Source organism: Panicum virgatum, chromosome 1N, assembly GCF_016808335.1.
Source record: "Panicum virgatum strain AP13 chromosome 1N, P.virgatum_v5, whole genome shotgun sequence".
Taxonomy (NCBI): domain Eukaryota; kingdom Viridiplantae; phylum Streptophyta; class Magnoliopsida; order Poales; family Poaceae; genus Panicum; species Panicum virgatum.
The window spans coordinates 50,096,592-50,114,639 of record NC_053145.1 but is presented as its reverse complement, the minus strand read 5'-3'; the positions used below and the strand labels follow the sequence as shown (position 1 = coordinate 50,114,639).

Below are 18,048 nucleotides of genomic sequence, written 5' to 3'. Positions count from 1 at the left end.
GGACACTTGCTTTCAGTTCCAGCCCCAAAAAACTCGCGAGCACAAACGACCCCGCTAGATTTGCGTCGCCACGCGCCGCACTCGAGGAGAAAAAACGCCCTCGCGCACCGCACCCGACCGAAACCCACTCCCGCGTTCGCCGCCCCACCAAATCCGTCGCCCCGCACAGGTCACAGCCCCACTCGCTTGCTACCCGCCCGTCGTCTCGCGTCAACGAAACAACCGCCGGGGTGTGGGGTGGCGTCTCGCGCGAGACGACCAAATCCTCGGCTCGGGACCTGACCGACCTGCCACGCCGCGCCTCCTTTTCTCCGTCCCAGCCGGCACGGCACGAGGCTGCACCCGGCCCCGCGCCGTTATATACGCCAGCTGAGCGACCCGGGTCCTCCCGCCCGCCTCGGCCTCACCCCCGATAGGCGGCCACTACTAGTACCAAACAAAACGGCCGTGCCTCCCGCGCTCCGCATGATCCAGCTGCCCGCCGCGCGCGAGCTGTGAACTGCGATTGCGACGCCTCCTGCCCGCGATCGGCCATGTGCACCCCCGCCACGGGCCGCGGCCGCGTGCGGCTCAACGTCGGCGGGCGGGTGTTCGAGACGACGGCGGCCACGATCGCCGCCGCCGGGCGGGACACCATGCTCGGGGCCATGCTGGACGCCTCCTGGAACGCCGGCCGCGACGGCGGGGGCGGGCCGGCCGAGTACTTCATCGACCGCGACCCGGCCTGCTTCGCGGTGCTGCTGGACCTGCTCCGCACGGGCGGGCTGCACGTGCCCCCGGGCGTCCCGGAGGCGGCGCTCTACCGCGAGGCGCTCTACTACGGCCTCCTCGACCGCGTCCGCGCCGCGCGCCTCGGGGAGCTGGACGGCGACCGCCTGCGCCTGGCCGCGTCCGTCCCGGGCCGCGCGCCGGGGGACGGCACCGCCGTCCGGGCGGCCCCCGACGGCGGGTGCTGCGTCGCTCACGGCGGCGCCGTGCGCGTGTACAACTGGGCGCTGGAGGAGCGCCGCCCCGTGCACTACCCGGGCCACGTGCCGGTCAACGACGCGGCGTACCTGGACGCGGCCACGCTCCTCGTCGCCGCGCGGGAGCGGCCCGGCCGGCGCGACGACGGCGGCGTGGCGGCCTTCTCCGCGCTCACGGGCGAGCCGCGCCACCGCTTCCGCGTGGCCCACGACCGCCAGCCCAGGTCCTTCACCGCCGGCGCGCTGGCCCTCGGCGCGGGGTGCGACGTCTTCGCCAGCTGCAAGGGCCGGTTCAACGAGTACGGGGTCGGCGTCCGGGACTGGAACACCGGCGAGCAGGCCGACTTCTTCTACGAGCCGCCCGGCTGCGCGCTGGGCGACGCCGACAGGCTCCAGTGGCTCGACGCCACCAGAACGCTCATGGTGGCGACCATGTTCCCGCGGGCCGACTCCTCCTCCATCAGCCTGCTGGACATCCGGGACAAGAGCGTCGTCTGGTCGTGGTCCGACGCCGGCACGCCGGCGTCGCTCGAGGACAAGCACGCCGTCCACGCCGTCGCGATGGAGGACGGGAGGTCGGTGTGCGTGATCAACCAGTACGACGACCTCGGGTTCCTCGACCTCCGGAAAAACGCCGCCGGCGTGCGCTGGAGATCGCGGAGCAAGCTGGCGACGAGCGGGAAGACCAAGGCGTGCGTCGAGGAAACCTGCTACCCGAAGCTCGCCGCGCACAGCGGCCAGCTGTTCGCGTCGACGGGCGACACCATCTCGGTGTTCAACGGCGCCGACCACGTGCTGACGTCGACGCTGCGGTGCAGCAACGGCGGCGCCATCTGCGACTTCTCCATCGGCGGCGACCGCCTCTTCGCCCTGCACAGCGAGGAGAACGTGTTCGACGTCTGGGAGACGCCGCCGCCGGCGATCATCTGACTGCCCAACGATTAGTCTTTTTACCCTTGCATCACTAGAAAGGTAATTACTGACACAGGTTCCGACAGAAAACACACGCTCTCTGTAACTTGCTCGTCATTAGGAGTTGCGATAACGCTCGTGTTTTGTTTGTACTAGAATCAAATATGAATGGATATCATATCAGTGGGGCACTGTCATTCTCGACAAGACAAGCACCTTTCTTTTGCTCTCTGTTCCTTCTGATGTTCATGATCACCCAGCAAAGATCGCTGCTGCTGATCCCGAACACATCAGCAGGAAATCATGGGCTGCGTTCTGTCGAGATCATTGTCTACCAGATGTTTCCGGGGTTTCAGTTTGTGAAGATACTAGCGCGAAAGACCTCTTCTACACTGATTAGGAGGCCCCATGAGGCCATAATCACACACTACTTTATTAAACATGATGAACCTAACACTCAACATGTTTTGCTCAAAAGGAAAAAAAGAACATAGGAATTGGCTCCCCCAAATGCCTTTGTCCACCTCTGCAAGGAAAGAAACAAAAAGGAGAGAAGCAGTTGATCATGTTCAGACATCTCCCCTTTGCTCTGCATTGTCAGTGTAGTATTTATCTACTCGTCGGCCTGACGGTGTCACCCTCTTTTGTACTTTGTCAAGAACTAAAGCCTTTCCCTAAACAAGCTGGACTATGACTATCCCAACGTGAGCAACAAATCAGCCAGGCATACACAACTGCACCTCTCGTGTTTATGCTTTTGATGCGACCTTAACCGTCTTTCGAAAAGCAGAGGCACAGACACACACCCTTGTTCCCTTAACCGTTAAGCAGCGACCCCAGGACCTGGAGTCCAGGAGTCGAGCTCGAGCTCGAGCTCGCCACTACTGAACTCCACCAGTGTTCAGCTGCAACTGCGATCCTGCAGCAGCTGGCCACTCTCTGGCCTCTGCAGCAGCCGGCGGGTGAGTACTTGGCTTCAGGTTTGGTACGTCACCGCCCCTCCGAGGCAACTCCTGGGAGCATGCTTTCGCTTGAAACGTAAGGCACCGGCCGCCACCGCGCGGGCGCTTGGGGGAAGGGAAAACCTCCCTTTCGTCGCACCAACTGAGGTGAAGGAATCACCCCGTCCTGACACACCGGCCTCGCAGGATCGGGTATGTGACGGAAACACCAAATTAAAACTCTAAATTAAACATAATGGTCGTCATTTGAACACATCAGACACATTCGCTTAATTGTTTAATTTGACAGTTCTTTCTCAACCCACGACCCGATCGAAACAACAGCGGTAGTCCCACACGAAGGTGGATGCAGATGGAACAAGCATGTCATAATACTTAAAAATACATACACCATACGATCATGAAACATTAAGTTTTACAAACCGAGTTCAAATATACATAGGAGAGTATAATTTACAAAACTTTACAACATATGTAACCGAAGTTCGATTTAAAGAGAAACCTATAGCTACACTAGTCTTTACCAGTTCTAATTTTTCAGGACCGGTCGGACCGGTTCACCCAACCGGTCAAACCGGTCGCCACTACCCTGGTGCCTCCACCGGTCAGACTGGTCCCACGGACCGGTCAGACCGGTCTGCGCAAAACAGAGGGGTTGCACACTCTGCCATCAAGTGTGCAACCCGACTACTTCCTAGCCTAGGGGTCTCGCTCCACCACCTCTCACCCCTCTGCATCCCGGCGGATGAACTTGACACAGCAGGGGCAGAAGTCAACATATGGATGTCCTGAAATAATTGTGGCAACAAACCCTGAGTATACTAATACTCAGTAAGGATTACCCGACTATGAGTATACATAGCTCATTATCTAGACTTGCACGGCTTTCTGGCTAGTGGTTTGTTTTGCAGAAAAACATCTATAGGTGGATCCTTACTTTCAATATTTTAGCCATATATTTTATATAGATAGACTATCAACTAATGTTTGCATATCTAAAGCAATCATGGTGGAGCATTCAATAATAATTCAAGTAATATCCATCATATATTACCAATATCCTAATTCATTCCTACGAGGCGACAAAGAGATCAAGGTCTTCATATCCGCGAGACACGGCGAATCGATCCGATTTAACCTTGCAAGGTGGACCTAACCAACACGGCACACATAAGCCCCGTCGGACCACACGCACTAACCATTCCCCTCCTCGCTGTTGGTATTTCTTAACTCTCACAGAGGAATCCGCAAGCGCACAGGAAATACCGTTGTAGCACTTTACCCGGGAGTATTCCGGGTATCGTATTTTCCACGAGGAACGGGCGTGTAACTGTCTTCTAACTAGTTTACCCCGAAGAAGATAAGAGATAGAGAGACCTTAGGATAGTGTGGTTCTGATCTAAGGATGGGTTCAAGGGAAGATACACTAATGTTTCCACTCGCTCACTTCAGGCACCGGTTTGACCTTGGTCTGCCAAGGAATCCGGTATCGCTCTATGTCGTACCCAGGCCGGGGGGGGGGGGAGTGCACTAACCACACAGACTGTCTCCGTAGCGGGCGGACATGGCTGTCACCACCTGCCGTCTACCCCACAATACCAGCTGAGTACAAGACAAACAAATGTAATCTAAGGCCCAGACACCACGCCTATGCCTTCGACTACTACTCTAGAGTTGTACAGGGTTATCCCGTCTTTATCAGGGACCCTCTTCTAGAGTATCCGCTACTAGAACGGACGATGAACCCGCGAACGAATGAGAACAAAAGAATAACTTAACTAGAACTCACCGAATAGAAGAACCCAGATATGTACTCCAAATGTACCGTATCCATAGAGGTACAAAGCCGAAGAGACGCCGACAAGTCCGGCTCTTCTCCGAACTCGTTCCTCACACACTCCCTAGGCTAAGGATACAAAGGTGGAGCCTCTATACTCTACTCCTTCACATGAGAAATGGTGTGTGATGAATGAATGAATGATTAATGAGAGGGGGGAGGAGAGAGGCCCTTTATATAGTGGTGGAGGTGTCTTGGGGGAGTGGAGATCCTAGGAATATTCCCCCTTGATCCTTTTCTAGTATGGAAACCTTATCTCCCCGGGATAAGGATGAGTAGGGCCTACTCCACGTTGGGCTGCACCTGGACAAACGCTTGTCCAGGTTCGGCCGAACCTGGGGGTCGGCTGACCCCCAGGTGAAGGTTCCTCGGCTCTACCTCCTCTGGTAAGCTGACATGTGGGCCCTGAGCCTTATCCTCAGGTGCATCTTGCGTGGTGTGCCCGTTTCCTCTGATTTGTGGGCCCTCCTTGTAAGTGGCATTTCTAGGTAGCAGTATTTTGTGCATTTCATCATGTGTTCGCCTGTGTTTTCCCTGTTTTGCAGATGTGGGTGCCTGCAGATGACAATTCACCAAAACTCGTGGAATTGATTAGTTACAAGCCCTATATCTAAGTTTGGTGATTATTTATCCTGAAAAGCTGCATGAGTTGACGGTTAATTTTAGCACTTAAGGACCGTCAACAACACCCCCACACTTAACACCCCACACTTAGCCCTTTGCTTGTCCTCGAGTAAAGTTTGAAGGACTAAGGTGGATGCCACTCCTTGAATATAACCTGCATACAAGTTATTCCAAGCTTCTTCCAATCCTTGTGAAACTTTTTGTGTGGCTACCATGCTTTCTTGGGTAATTGAAAAACGGAATGAAGCAGACTTCAGGTTCCTGGCTCTTTCTGCTTAGAAACTTGGGTTTTTATTTTTATTTTGAAAACAAAAACATAGTCTTGTTCCTCAAATTATTCTCTCGAATCACTCTTTCTTTTTTTTTGGTCCTCACCAAGGCAAAGTTACTGCCTTCTTTCCTCCTATCATCTAATCAGGCTTATGTGGAGCTCAGGGTAGGGGTAAGAGGCATGCTTGCTTTTCTTGTATTGTTAAGTCAAAGGCAAGATCCAAGTAGAAACGAGTCATACAACCTGATCAAGAGGTGCAAGTGTGTGGAATATTTTTGGTGGATAGAGGATGAACTCCTTTGGATGATCTATCTCTCTCCTTGTATTATTTTTTTCTTGGACACATGCTATTTTTTTCTTCTCTTCTCTTTTTTTCGACATGTCTTGTGGACATGTGGCATATCTTCTTTGGGTATGCATCTTTTCTCCCCTTTTTTTGTCATGCCTTTTGGGCATGTGGCATACCTTCTTTGGGCATGCATCTTTTATTTCTTTTTGTATAGCCCATATCCTTGATGGTATCCTTGGAGAGAGAGACATGGTAGAACTTGGAGTTTTCTTTTGTGAGTGAATGTAAATGATTGCTATCTTCCAGTGGTAGAAGTATAGCATGTGAGTGGACGTGTACGTGATCTTGATCATGAGAGTATGACAAGTCTCTAACAAGGGTCGAAGAATTTGACAAAACTCAAAGCAAAGTCAAACTGCATATGAGGGTTTGATCATGAAAATCTAACTTTGGCCTTGGTAGGAATTTGTAAATTGAGGAGACAAGCCATTGTGCTTTTTTTTATTTTTAAAAAGAAATCCCAAGTAGTTTGCAAGGAAGAGCATGGTTCCATTCATCCAATTATATCACATTCGTCAATTACTTAGATAGCATGGGTTCCCTATGATAATGATTGTTCACAAGAACCAGAGAGAATGCAAGGAATAAAGAGTATGCATGTTTATTCATGAAAGCGCATGGAGTGCAAGGCCCTTCTTTGCATTGTGATTTGGAGTTTGAAATTTTAGATCAGAATTTATTTGAATAGGGAGGTGTGAGAGCAAACCAGCGTGATGGATGAAGAAGGGCTGTACAGGCCTCCTTAGGAGTTCGGCGGGCCTCGGGGGCCTGGCCGACCCTTTAGTTGGCCTGCTAGGTCTTGTCTTGGGCATGTTGCTTGGAGCTGGTCTGACGGTGTCGTGCATCACGTTGGGGGAGAGATCTCAAGTGAATTTGCTCATTGTGCTTTTGAGAGATCTCCCCCACACTTATTCTTGTATCTGCTTTTATTCAACACAACAAAGGTGGAAACAAGCAAGGACTCTGCCGGTTGTAAACACCGGGGAGTCTAAACTTTTATTGAAAAAGCCTAAATTTCTTTTATTTTGCTTTTTAGTTATATTCTATTTTTTTTATTTTATTGCTTCTATGGGTTTTTTTTCATGGCAAGCTAGGTGTGACGGGTAACTTGGCAGGGTGGAAGCATGACAGGGGGACACACGAGTTGTGGAATTACTTACATGATAGAACTCGCTAAGCATGAACAATAATGCAACAGCTAAGCTTGGTGAAGCAAAGTTTTGCATTTTATTCTGCTTAGTTCCTTGTGCATATGTCCTCCATGGAACCAAGGAGCATTGCATGAGTGTTGGTTTGTTGCACGTTGTTCGAAGGTTGTTTTCTTTTATTCCCTGTAAAAGATTAGTGGACAACAAATACTCGAGGCATGTTTAAAGAATTTTGAAGGGATTTTATTTTTGCCATGAGATTAGTTGTTCACATCCATGCTTAAGGAAGATCAAATTTTAAAGATTCAAATGCCATGGATCCCGAATTGGTTGCCATTATTTTATTTCATCATTTTTTTTTCAAGAGAGAGAGAGAGATACTTTTTTCAAAGGGTATTTATTGCTGTTCACCAATTTTTTTATTTTTTAGAAAAACTTAAACAAGGCTGGGATAAAACTGCATGAACGTAAAGGAGCATTTTGGCAGAATACTCAAAGTGCACCTTGAGAGGTGATTTGTACCTCCTTTGTACGTTGTGCATTTTTTTTCTTTTGATGTACATCTCGAGCCTTGATTTACCTCTAGTATGAATTTAGCTTCAGGACTTCCCTATCTGTTTGAAGTCTTCCCTGCAGGGGTTAGTCCGCAAAATATATACATCCAATGCCTATGAAAGTATTAACTCTGATGGATCATTAATCAAATTTGACATGAAGTCGCATTTGATCAAAGATCCCAAGCACTAGGCTAAAACCAGAGCACACCAAAAAAACAGGCAAAGGTTGGACGTATTTGTAAAGTCAAGCTATGTTCAAAAGGAGATAAATATGAGTGAAGGGTTGATGAACATTGACTAACCTTGGCACATACCTGAGTATACTTACCGGCAGCATATATGGATGGATGTCTTGGAGTTGCTGCAGCAGCGTCATGGTCGCATATGGTTGTCGACGACTCCTCCTTCTGATGCAAGCTAAAATGGAGGAGGGCTCCATGCTGACACAGGTGAACAAGAAGACCAAGTTGCACACTCGGCTGGTGTGTAGAAACCATGGACCAAGGTGGCATGATCCGTTGGCACAATGCTTTGGGATTGGAGGTGTAAAGTACATCTCCTTACATGCATATAAGCATGTGCCAAAAGGGGTGGAGTAGCAAAGCCCCGGATCGTAAGAGGAGCATTCCTCTTCTTTGCGTGCGTTGGGGCTGCTAGCGACTTTATGCAAAGTTGGCAGTGGATGGGAGTTATGGCAAGACTTTGCAAGCATGCGAGAGCAAGGTTGGGTGGAGTAGGCGGTGAAATGTTTTTCTGCTGAAGTGTAATGCCACAGCTTGAAGGTGTGCACACAAGACAACCTTTGATGTGTGTAGAGCTAGCTAGCTCACTCTCACTCCCTTCCTTTCTCACTCTCCTTTTTTTATATACCCTTTTTATCTCTCTTTCTTTTTCTCTTATTTTTTCTTCACTCACTCTTTTTTGTTTTGTTTTCCTTCATCTTTGTCATCTCTCTTTTTTTTCATTTTCTTTAGAAGAGTAGGCTAATACCAACCTTGGTAGGGATGGATCTTATTTCAGGGTGATTACCAATCTCCCCCACACTTGCATTTTTGTGTCATACGACACTAAATCAAGTGTGCAGTGTTTGTGCCTCCTTCATAGTGTGCTCCATCGCAGGTGTACCAAAGTGTTGATGTAGCCCCCATGTTTCCGGTCATCGTATGTCCCCTGTTCTTCTCAATCTTAACCTGCATTGGTTAGGGCCAAGAATACCCGAAGGTGCATACTAAACTGAAAACATGTTCATGCTTATTATAAAGGAGGATTTTTTTTTTGGTAATCCGGGCTGTCTCCCGGCAGCTCTTCGTTTAAAGTCACGAGCTTGACCAAGGGGGCTTCTTCCTGCAGCTATCAACTGGTGATGTAACCCCTACCTTCACCACCATCCGTCGATTTTGCTTAAGCTGCAAGGTTAGTGCGATAGTGCAACCACGAAATTTACAATGTTTATGATAAACAAAGGCATCTACAACCATCCTTCTAAAAGTTTTGCTAGAGAGAGCTATAAGGAGGTTGCAGCTCGCGAAGGCATTCGTGGCGCAACAAGTGGCTGACTCTGGAGGGATGCTAAAAGAGCATGGTGGTGGTGATTCCAAGGTGAAGCTGTCATGCTTGTCTATAGAACCACTTTCTTCACACTCCAGAGACAGTGCCTCACTAAATTCCCTAGCCCAAGGGTTCTCTGTCTCAAGAGGTTCATCGTGGAAGATCATGGTTGTATCCCGATTATGATCAGGATCAACAAAGTGCGGGCTAGTGGGATGAGGCTTTGGCTCTATCAGAGGACGTGTTGGTTGTTCATGGATGGGGGGTTTAAGATTTTCCTCTAATTCGTCCTCCTCCTGAATGAAAAGTTCGGCATCTTGCTCTAAGGAGGGTTTAGAGGTGTCGTCAAGCATGTCTGCCAACACTTCCTCGGATGGTTCTTCTTGGGCAATTGGTTCGGCCAAGGAGTTTCGGCCGATAGGCAAGGAGTAAGATTTTGCCCCAAGAAACACATCTAGCCTTCCTAGAGTAGAAACATCTAGGAAAAGTTTTTCTATGGGATGCCCTATCAAGATGTCAAAGTCTTGGACTTCAAAGACATGAAAGTCTAGAGCAATCTCCGTTTTCATGTGCCAAACTGGCACATCGTGCATAATCCCCATCCCTTCTATAATGGAACATGGTCCAGTTCTGAGGGATTTGATGGTTGGAGTAATACGTTTTTCGCCCAAATGATCGGAAGCGAATGAGGCGGAAATTGTGTTTACCCCAACTGTGGGATTGTAGAGAGATGAGACTACAGTCCCTTCTATGAGACATGGAATGGCTAAGGACGGGGCATGAAACTGGATTATTTTAGACGAAGTCTCCCCTTCCTGTACCCATTCGCTATTCAAGACAGCGGCTACCCTCTTCACGGTCTCTCTAAGGGAAGCCTTATCGAGATCGTCAGGAGGGTCCGAAGGGACTGGAGGCCTTTTCTGGAGGGGATATAGCGTGGTGTTGCCATAATCAAAGAATATATCCTCCTCGATGTTGAATGGGAAATCCGGAGGTATGATTTCTTCTTCCTCCGGGTCTACTGCTTCAGCGGAAGGTTCGGCTGGTGAGTCTGTGTGGGTTACCAAGGAATGTGTGGACTCAGCTAGCGGAGCATCTCCCTGGCTTGAAGTTCCTACTACTGGGAGGGGTTCCGTGAAGGAAGCATTCTCCAGAATATGATCCAGGAGTGTCATCCCTTCGGAAGTGGTTTTGTAAGCAAAGGATCCTCCAGCAGTGATATCAAGCTGTAGTGCTGAAGTGCTGAAGCATTGTTCAGCCCCAACCAGAAGTGCTGAAGCAGCACATGGTCGGGAATGGACAGGTCTGGGCCGGCATGTGTAAGCTGTGTGAATCTAGCCTAGGCTATACCGAGGGTTTCCTTTTCATCGTGTCGAAAGTCGAGGATTTCTTTTCGCAGGGAAGCGATGCGATAAATAGAAAAGAATGCAAGACAAAACCTATTTCGCAATTCTTCCCATTCTCCATTTACCTTTCCTACGTTATGGGTGTACCATTGTTTCGCTTTCTCAGCAAGAGAGAAAGGAAACAACTTCCACCGAATTGTTTCTTGTGCCATGCCTGCAATTGACAAGCAAGAGCACATCTGCTCGAACTCTCGTAGGTGGTGGTAAGGATTTTCAAGCTCATAACCCGAGAAGGGTTGTTCCCGAACCATGGCTATGAAGCCAGGGCAGAGTTCAAAGCCAGAAGCTGTGATTGGCTTGGATGACTGTGGTGGCTCTAAGAACTTGCCCGAGGGAGCAGAGAGTTGGTGGATAGAAAGGGTGTCCATGGAATAAGGATAAAAAGAAAAGAAAGGTAAAAGAAAAGACACACGTGCAACTAGGTTCGAAGACAACTATGGCAACCGTTTCCCGGCAACGGCGCCAGAAATGCTTGTTGGTATTTCTTAACTCTCACAGAGGAATCCGCAAGCGCACGGAAATACCGTTGTAGCACTTCACCCGAGAGTATTCAGGGTATCGTATTTTCCACGAGGAATGGGTGTGTAACTGTCTTCTAACTAGTTTACCCCGAAGAAGATAAGAGATAGAGAGACCTTAGGATAGTGTGGTTTTGGTCTAAGGATGGGTTCAAGGGAAGATACACTAATGTTTCCACTCGCTCACTTCAGGCACCGGTTTGACCCTGGTCTGCCAAGGAATATCCGGTATCGCTCTATGTCGTACCCAGGGGGGAGTGCACTAACCACGCAGACTGTCTCCATAGCGGACGGACATGGCTGTCACCACCTGCCGTCTACCCCACAATACCAGCTGAGTACGAGACAAACAATGGTAATCTAAGGCCCAGACACCGCACCTATGCCTTCGATTACTACTCTAGAGCTGTACAGGGTTATCCCGTCTTTATCAGGGGCCCTCTTCTAGAGTATCCGCTACTAGAACATACGATGAACCCGCGAACGAATGAGAACAAAAGAATAACTTAACTAGAACTCACCGAATAGAAGAAACCAAATATGTACTCAAAATGTACCGTATCCGTAGAGGTACAAAGCCGAAGAGACGCCGACAAGTCCGGCTCTTCTCCGAACTCGTTCCTTACACACTCCCTAGGCTAAAGATACAAAGGTGGAGCCTCTCTACTCTACTCCTTCACATGAGAAATGGTGTGTGATGAATGAATGAATGATTAATGAGAGGGGGGAGGAGAGAGGCCCTTTATATAGTGGTGGAGGTGCATTGGGGGAGTGGAGATCCTAGGAATATTCCCCCTTGATCCTTTTCTAGTATGGAAACCTTATCTCCCCGGGATAAGGATGAGTAGGGCCTACTCCACGTTGAGCTGCACCTGGACAAACGCTTGTCCAGGTTCGGCCGAACCTGGGGGTCGGCCGACCCCCAGGTGAAGGTTCCTCGGCTCTACCTCCTCTGGTAGGCTGACATGTGGGCCCTGAGCCTTATCCTCAGGTGCATCTTGCGTGGTGCGCCTGTCTCCTCTGATTTGTGGGCCCTCCTTGTAAGTGGCATTTCTAGGTAGCAGTATTTTGTGCATTTCATCGTGTGTTCTCCTGTGTTTTCCCTGTTTTGCAGATGTGGGTGCCTGCAGATGACAATTCACCAAAACTTATGGAATTGATTAGTTACAAGCCCTATATCTAAGTTTGGTTATTATTTATCCTGAAAAGCTGCAGGAGTTGATAGTTAATTTTAGCACTTAACGACCGTGAACACCCGCCTCGAACTACAGGACCGCCCCACCATCATATGGTCAGCCAAGCTCAACGTGAGACCGCCAAAAGTAAATACATGCAACCCATTTCTCCGCGACTACTCGACTACCCCAGGAGGTGAGATGGGGTCCTGTACTTTCGAAGTGAGGCAGTACTAGGCTTATCGGTTTTGACTACCTCCTACTCCCGGCATGCGGTTAGTACAGTTCAATCCCCGATCAGCACAGCCAACAACGACCGGTCCTTAATCGACACAGACGGGACTAAGACAACCAGAAACCCTGTTATGCTGCCATACCCACACCTCATCATCATTCCCCGCCCGGTCTCAAGTTTCCATTATTCTCACATTTCATTTCATATCTAAAATACAGAAGTATGATGATAATTATATATATATCTCGCGAGTAACCGGCAATTACTCGACTTCTAAATATCCTGTATCTCACGACTGACAAGAAATCACCTGTCTTCTACCGAGACCTATTAAGCAGGGCATCGCTATCGACCTATACATACTAGTATAAACTCAAGAAATTCTAAGGATCATGCAATTAGGGTTCCAAATAACTCCTAAGATGTAATGCACAAGTAATAAATAAGCGTATATATCTAATTACACTAACTATCCTAACTGAACCTTCTCAGCTACAGCCACACCGGTCAGACCGGTCCACCCGACCGGTCAGACCGGTCCTACTCGACCACTCACGGGAATGCGAAGAAAGTTCCCAGTGTCGGATGATCCGGCCAAATAGTAATTTTAGCCTCTGGACAGTTCCGGATGATCCGAACCATAGGCCGGATAATCCGGATCCCTACCACCGGTCAGACCGGTCCATCCGACCGGTCGGACCAGTCCTAACCAGATCAAAAACTAGAATTCTTGGCGCGGCGAAAATCGCCCACCACTTTCAATACCCATCTAGTGTCTCGTTCAGGGATGCGAGTAGATGTGTTTGACCAGAGGGAATCATCTAAAACCGTCTAGAACTAGAGATTGAGCAATCACAAGCTAAAACACCTTGAATGAGTCTTTCCCCCGCAAGAACTTGAATCCATAGCACAAAACCTATCTAGGCTCTAGCTTAGGGATGTAAATAAAGATGATTGTCCGGAGGGAATCGATTTAAACCTCCAGGAACAAGGGATTTGCCAAACCCTAGTTTATTTACCTTGGGGTGAGCTCTTCCTTGCACCAAGACTAGAATCCAAGCCTCCCAGGGAAGAACACAGGGAGTTGATGATCCACCACGCCGATTGCAACTTCCCTCGGCCTTGGATCAAGTGGGAATGGAGGGTTTGGGGATTTTGGGTTTGGGGGTGAAAGGGAGAGCTTGAGAGCTCGGGACGGCGTGGGAGAGCCGGGGAGAATGAGTGAACTGATGAGATAAGAGAGAGAGAGTGTGTGATTTAAATGATGTGGGGCCCAAAACGGTTGAAATAGGTTCAACCGGTTGTCACGACCGGTCAGACCGGTCCGAGTTGAGCTGTCCCAGAATTTGTTGAAAGGTTTTCCTCTAGTGGTTTGTGGCGCTAATGACCGTAATTAGCCTTAATGATAAGTAATTAACACCTGAGGTGTTACAACCCTTCCCCCTAAAAGAAATCTCGTCCCGAGATTTAATGGAGGGGCTAAATTGAAAAGGAAAATGGAAGATGGCGTACCTTGGTGAGTTTGTAACAACTCTGGATATTTGAATTGAAGAAACTCTTCGGTTTCCCAGGTGGCTTCCGGCTCGGAATGATTACTCCACTGAACCTTATAAAAATTGCTGGATTGATTTCGAGTAACCCGAGTCTTGAAATCAACAATTTTTATTGGATGCTCTGGATAGACAAGATCGGGCTCCATTCTCTATGTCAATCACCTTTTCCGGAACCCGGAGGCATTTCCTGAGCTGAGAGACATGGAAAATATTATGAACTGCGGATAATTGGGCAGGCAGTTCCAGACGATATGCTACCGGTCCACATTGCTCAATGACAAGAAAAGGCCCCACATAGCGGGGTGCGAGCTTTCCTTTCACGCCGAATTGCTGAACCCCTTTCATTGGGGATACCCGCAAATAGACATGATCTCCCACTTGAAACAGGACAGATCGATGTTTTTTTATCCGCGTAACTCTTTTGTCAGGATTTTGCAATCTTTAAATTTTCCTGAATAACCCGAACTTGTTCCTCAGCCTCACAAACAACATCGGGTCCGAAAAAGTTTCTTTCTCTGTCTTCTGACCAGTTCAATGGAGTTCTACACCTTCGCCCATATAACACCTCAAAAGGAGTCATTCTGATGCTCTCTTGATAGCTATTGTTATAAGCAAACTCGGCTAAGGGTAGACATTCATCCTATTTTTGGCTGTAGGTGAGTGCACACGCTCTGAGCATATCCTCCAAAATCTGATTGATTCTTTCTGTTTGGCCATCTGTCTGAGGATGATAGGCTGAATTGCAGATCAGTTGCGTACCAAGGGCGGCGTGTAAGTGTTCCCAGAACCGGGCAATGAATTGAGCACCCCGGTCCGAAATGATTGTTTTTGGAATTTCGTGGAGACTAACAATATGGTCCATATACAATTGGGCATATTGTTTTGTCTTATGTGTTGTCTTTACCAGTAGAAAATGAGCCGATTTGGTAAGTCTATCCACAATAACCCATACCGAATCGTACCCCTTGGAAGTCTTGGGTAAGCCGACAATGAAATCCATACCGATATCTTCCCACTTCCAGGATGGAATACTCAAGGGCTGTAAAGGGCCGGCTGATCTCAAATGGCTCACTTTAACTCTTTTGCAAATATCACACTCAGACACATATTTGGCGACTTCTCGCTTCATTCTTGTCCACCAAAACCGTTGTCTGAGATCCTGATACAATTTGTTACTGCCCGGATAAATGGAATACCTAGAGAGGTAAGCCTCATCAAGAATTTGTTTTCGAAGTTCCAAGTCCTTAGGTACCACCAACCGGTTCTTAAACCACAAAACCCCTTCGTCATCTAGACTGAAGCATGCCACACGAGAGTCGTTTTGTCTAAGTCTTTGTCTAATCTTTTCCATGCCCACATCATTTTTCTGGGCAGCTACAATTTGATCCCGAATCGTTGGAGTGAGGGAAATGTTGGTAAGTGTACCCTCAGCTACAATGGCAAGGTTCAACTTCTCCATTTCTTGGCATAGGGTTGCATGCACATGTGTTGCTGCAGTGCAGTTGCAACTTGCCTTGCGGCTCAGTGCGTCAGCAACAACATTTGCCTTTCCTGGGTGATAATGGATCTCTAGATCATAATCCTTAATTAACTCTAATCACTTTCTCTGGCGTAAATTCAACTCACTCTGGGTAAAAATGTACTTGAGACTCTTGTGGTCCGAATATATATGAACCGGATTACCCAAGAGATAGTGACGCCAGATCTTCAGAGGATGAACCACTGCTGCTAGCTCCAAATCATGGGTGGCATAATTTTCCTCATGTCGCCGGAGTGCTCTGGAAGCATAAGCAATTACTCGACGATCTTGCATGAGGACACAACCTAAACCCGTACCCGATGCATCACAATATACATCAAAGGGTCGACCAATGTCAGGTTGGGCTAAGACAGGGGCAGATGTCAAAAATCTCTTCAAGGTCAGAAAGGCCTGCTCACATTTATCATCCCAACTAAATTTCGCCCCTTTCTTCAGCAACTCAGTCATGGGCTTCGCAATCTTCGAGAATTCCGGAACAAAACGCCGGTAATATCCCGCCAGCCCGAGAAAACTCCGAATTTCAGAAACAGAGGTGGGAGCTTTCCAATTCAGGACATCCTGAATCTTGCTAGGATCCACAGAAATTCCATCCTTCGAAATGATGTGGCCCAAGAATTGGACCTCCGTGAGCCAGAAATCACATTTACTGAACTTGACATACAACTTGTGCTCCCTGAGACGCTGGAGAACAATGCGAAGATGCTCCGCATGTTCTTCTTCATTTTTGGAATATATAAGGATGTCGTCAATGAAAGCCACGACAAACTTATCCAGCTCGGGCATGAACACTGAGTTCATGAGATACATAAAATGTGCCGGAGCGTTTGTCAATCCAAAAGACAATACCAGATATTCATAAAGTGCATATATGGTAGAAAAGGCCGTCTTAGGAATATCTTCAACTCGGATTTTGATCTGATGATAACTCGAGCGAAGATCAATCTTAGAAAATACTTTGGACCCAAATAGCTGATCAAACAGGATGTCAATCCGGGGAAGTGGATATTTATTCTTGATTGTAACGGCATTCATAAGTCTATAGTCCACACACAACCTGAGGCTTTGATCCTTCTTTTTAACAAAGAGCACTGGACAGCCCCAGTGCGAAGTGCTAGGACGGATATAGCCTTTGTCGAGCAGCTCTTGCAATTGTTTCTTTAATTCCGCCAGCTCATTGGGTGGCATCCGATAAGGTCTTCGGGAAATTGGTGCCGTTCCCGGTTGCAACTCAATGGCAAACTCCACATCACGATCAGGTGGCATACCAGGCAGGTCATCCGGAAAAACATCCGAGTACTCGCATACTACTGGTATGTCATCCAGGCTCTTGGCCTCAACCTGACTCACCGTACACGTGGAAGGCATACGGTCACCCAAAGTCAAGGTCATAGAGCCATGAATAGATGGTTTTATGTGCACCGAATGTGCATTAGTGTCTAAAAGAATTCCTTGTTCCTTCATCCAGTTCATGCCAAGTATAATATCCACTTTTTGAGTTGGTAGCACTATAAGATGTGCGATAAACCCTTTTCCTTGTAACTGGAGAGGCACTCGCCTGACAATTTGGTTGGTAATTAATTGTCCCCCTGGCGAATGAGTATTGTATGGACTTGGAAGGTTTTCTATTTTCAATCCCAGCCTAATGGCACACTCCTTGCTAATAAATGTGTGTGACGCACCAGAGTCAAATAATATAGTAACGGGTTGATTGTTTACCGAAAACGTACCTGCCATCACTGGAGCTCCCTCAGGGATACCCTCAAGGGTAGTTTAGTATACCTGCCCCGGCTTGAAGTGAGCAACTTTGCCCTTCTGGTTTTGTTGACTTGATTGCTAGCCTTGCTTGGGTGGCATCTAGCAGTCACGTGCAAAGTGGCCAACTTGTCCACAGTTGTAGCACGGATATAAATTTGGGCGCACCCCCTGCTGTTGCACCCAAGTCTTCTGCTCGTGCTGCTGAGGAACAGGAGGCTTAGCTACCCCCTGTGGCTGTGATTGCTGATGTGGCCTATAACCCCATGGTTGCTGCGGAGGCCGGTACCCCCATTGTGGCTGATATGGGGCACGCTGTGGGCTCGACTTCACAAGGCAAAACCTCTGTGGGTTACTGCTAGAAGATCCTGCTGCCGGCGCCTTTCTCTTCTTTTATGCCTTATGAGCTAGGTGGGCGTCCTCCTGAATGATAGCCCCATTGACTAGTTCACTAAAAGTATTGAACTTAAACATTGCTAGGCGGTCTTGGAGCTTGCTGCTGAGCCCTTGCCTAAAGCAAGCCTGCTTCTTCTCATCTGTGTCCATGTGGTACCCAGCATATTGGGAGAGAGTGTTGAAATCTTGGGCATATTGTGTCACACTGTTGTTGCCCTGCTTCAGAGCCAAGATCTCAGTGAGCTTCTTTCTGATCACCCCTGCTGGGACTTGGTGTGCCCTGAAAGCTTCCTTGAACTC

The 18,048-nt window shown here is 48.4% G+C and overlaps 1 protein-coding gene across 1 annotated transcript; it reads left to right on the top strand.

Moving 5' to 3' along the window:
• Positions 1-402: 402 nt before the first annotated feature.
• LOC120656429 (BTB/POZ domain-containing protein At2g24240-like) lies at positions 403-2,268 on the top strand. Its single transcript, XM_039934503.1, has one exon. The coding sequence runs from the start codon at positions 534-536 to the stop codon at positions 1,893-1,895; it is 1,362 nt and encodes a 453-aa protein (XP_039790437.1). The 5' UTR covers positions 403-533; the 3' UTR covers positions 1,896-2,268.
• Positions 2,269-18,048: the final 15,780 nt, after the last annotated feature.

What these genes read in the sequence shown, in the direction of transcription:
- LOC120656429 (XM_039934503.1), top strand. Translation starts at nt 534, where the DNA reads ATGTGCACCCCCGCCACGGGCCGCGGCCGCGTGCGGCTCAACGTCGGC.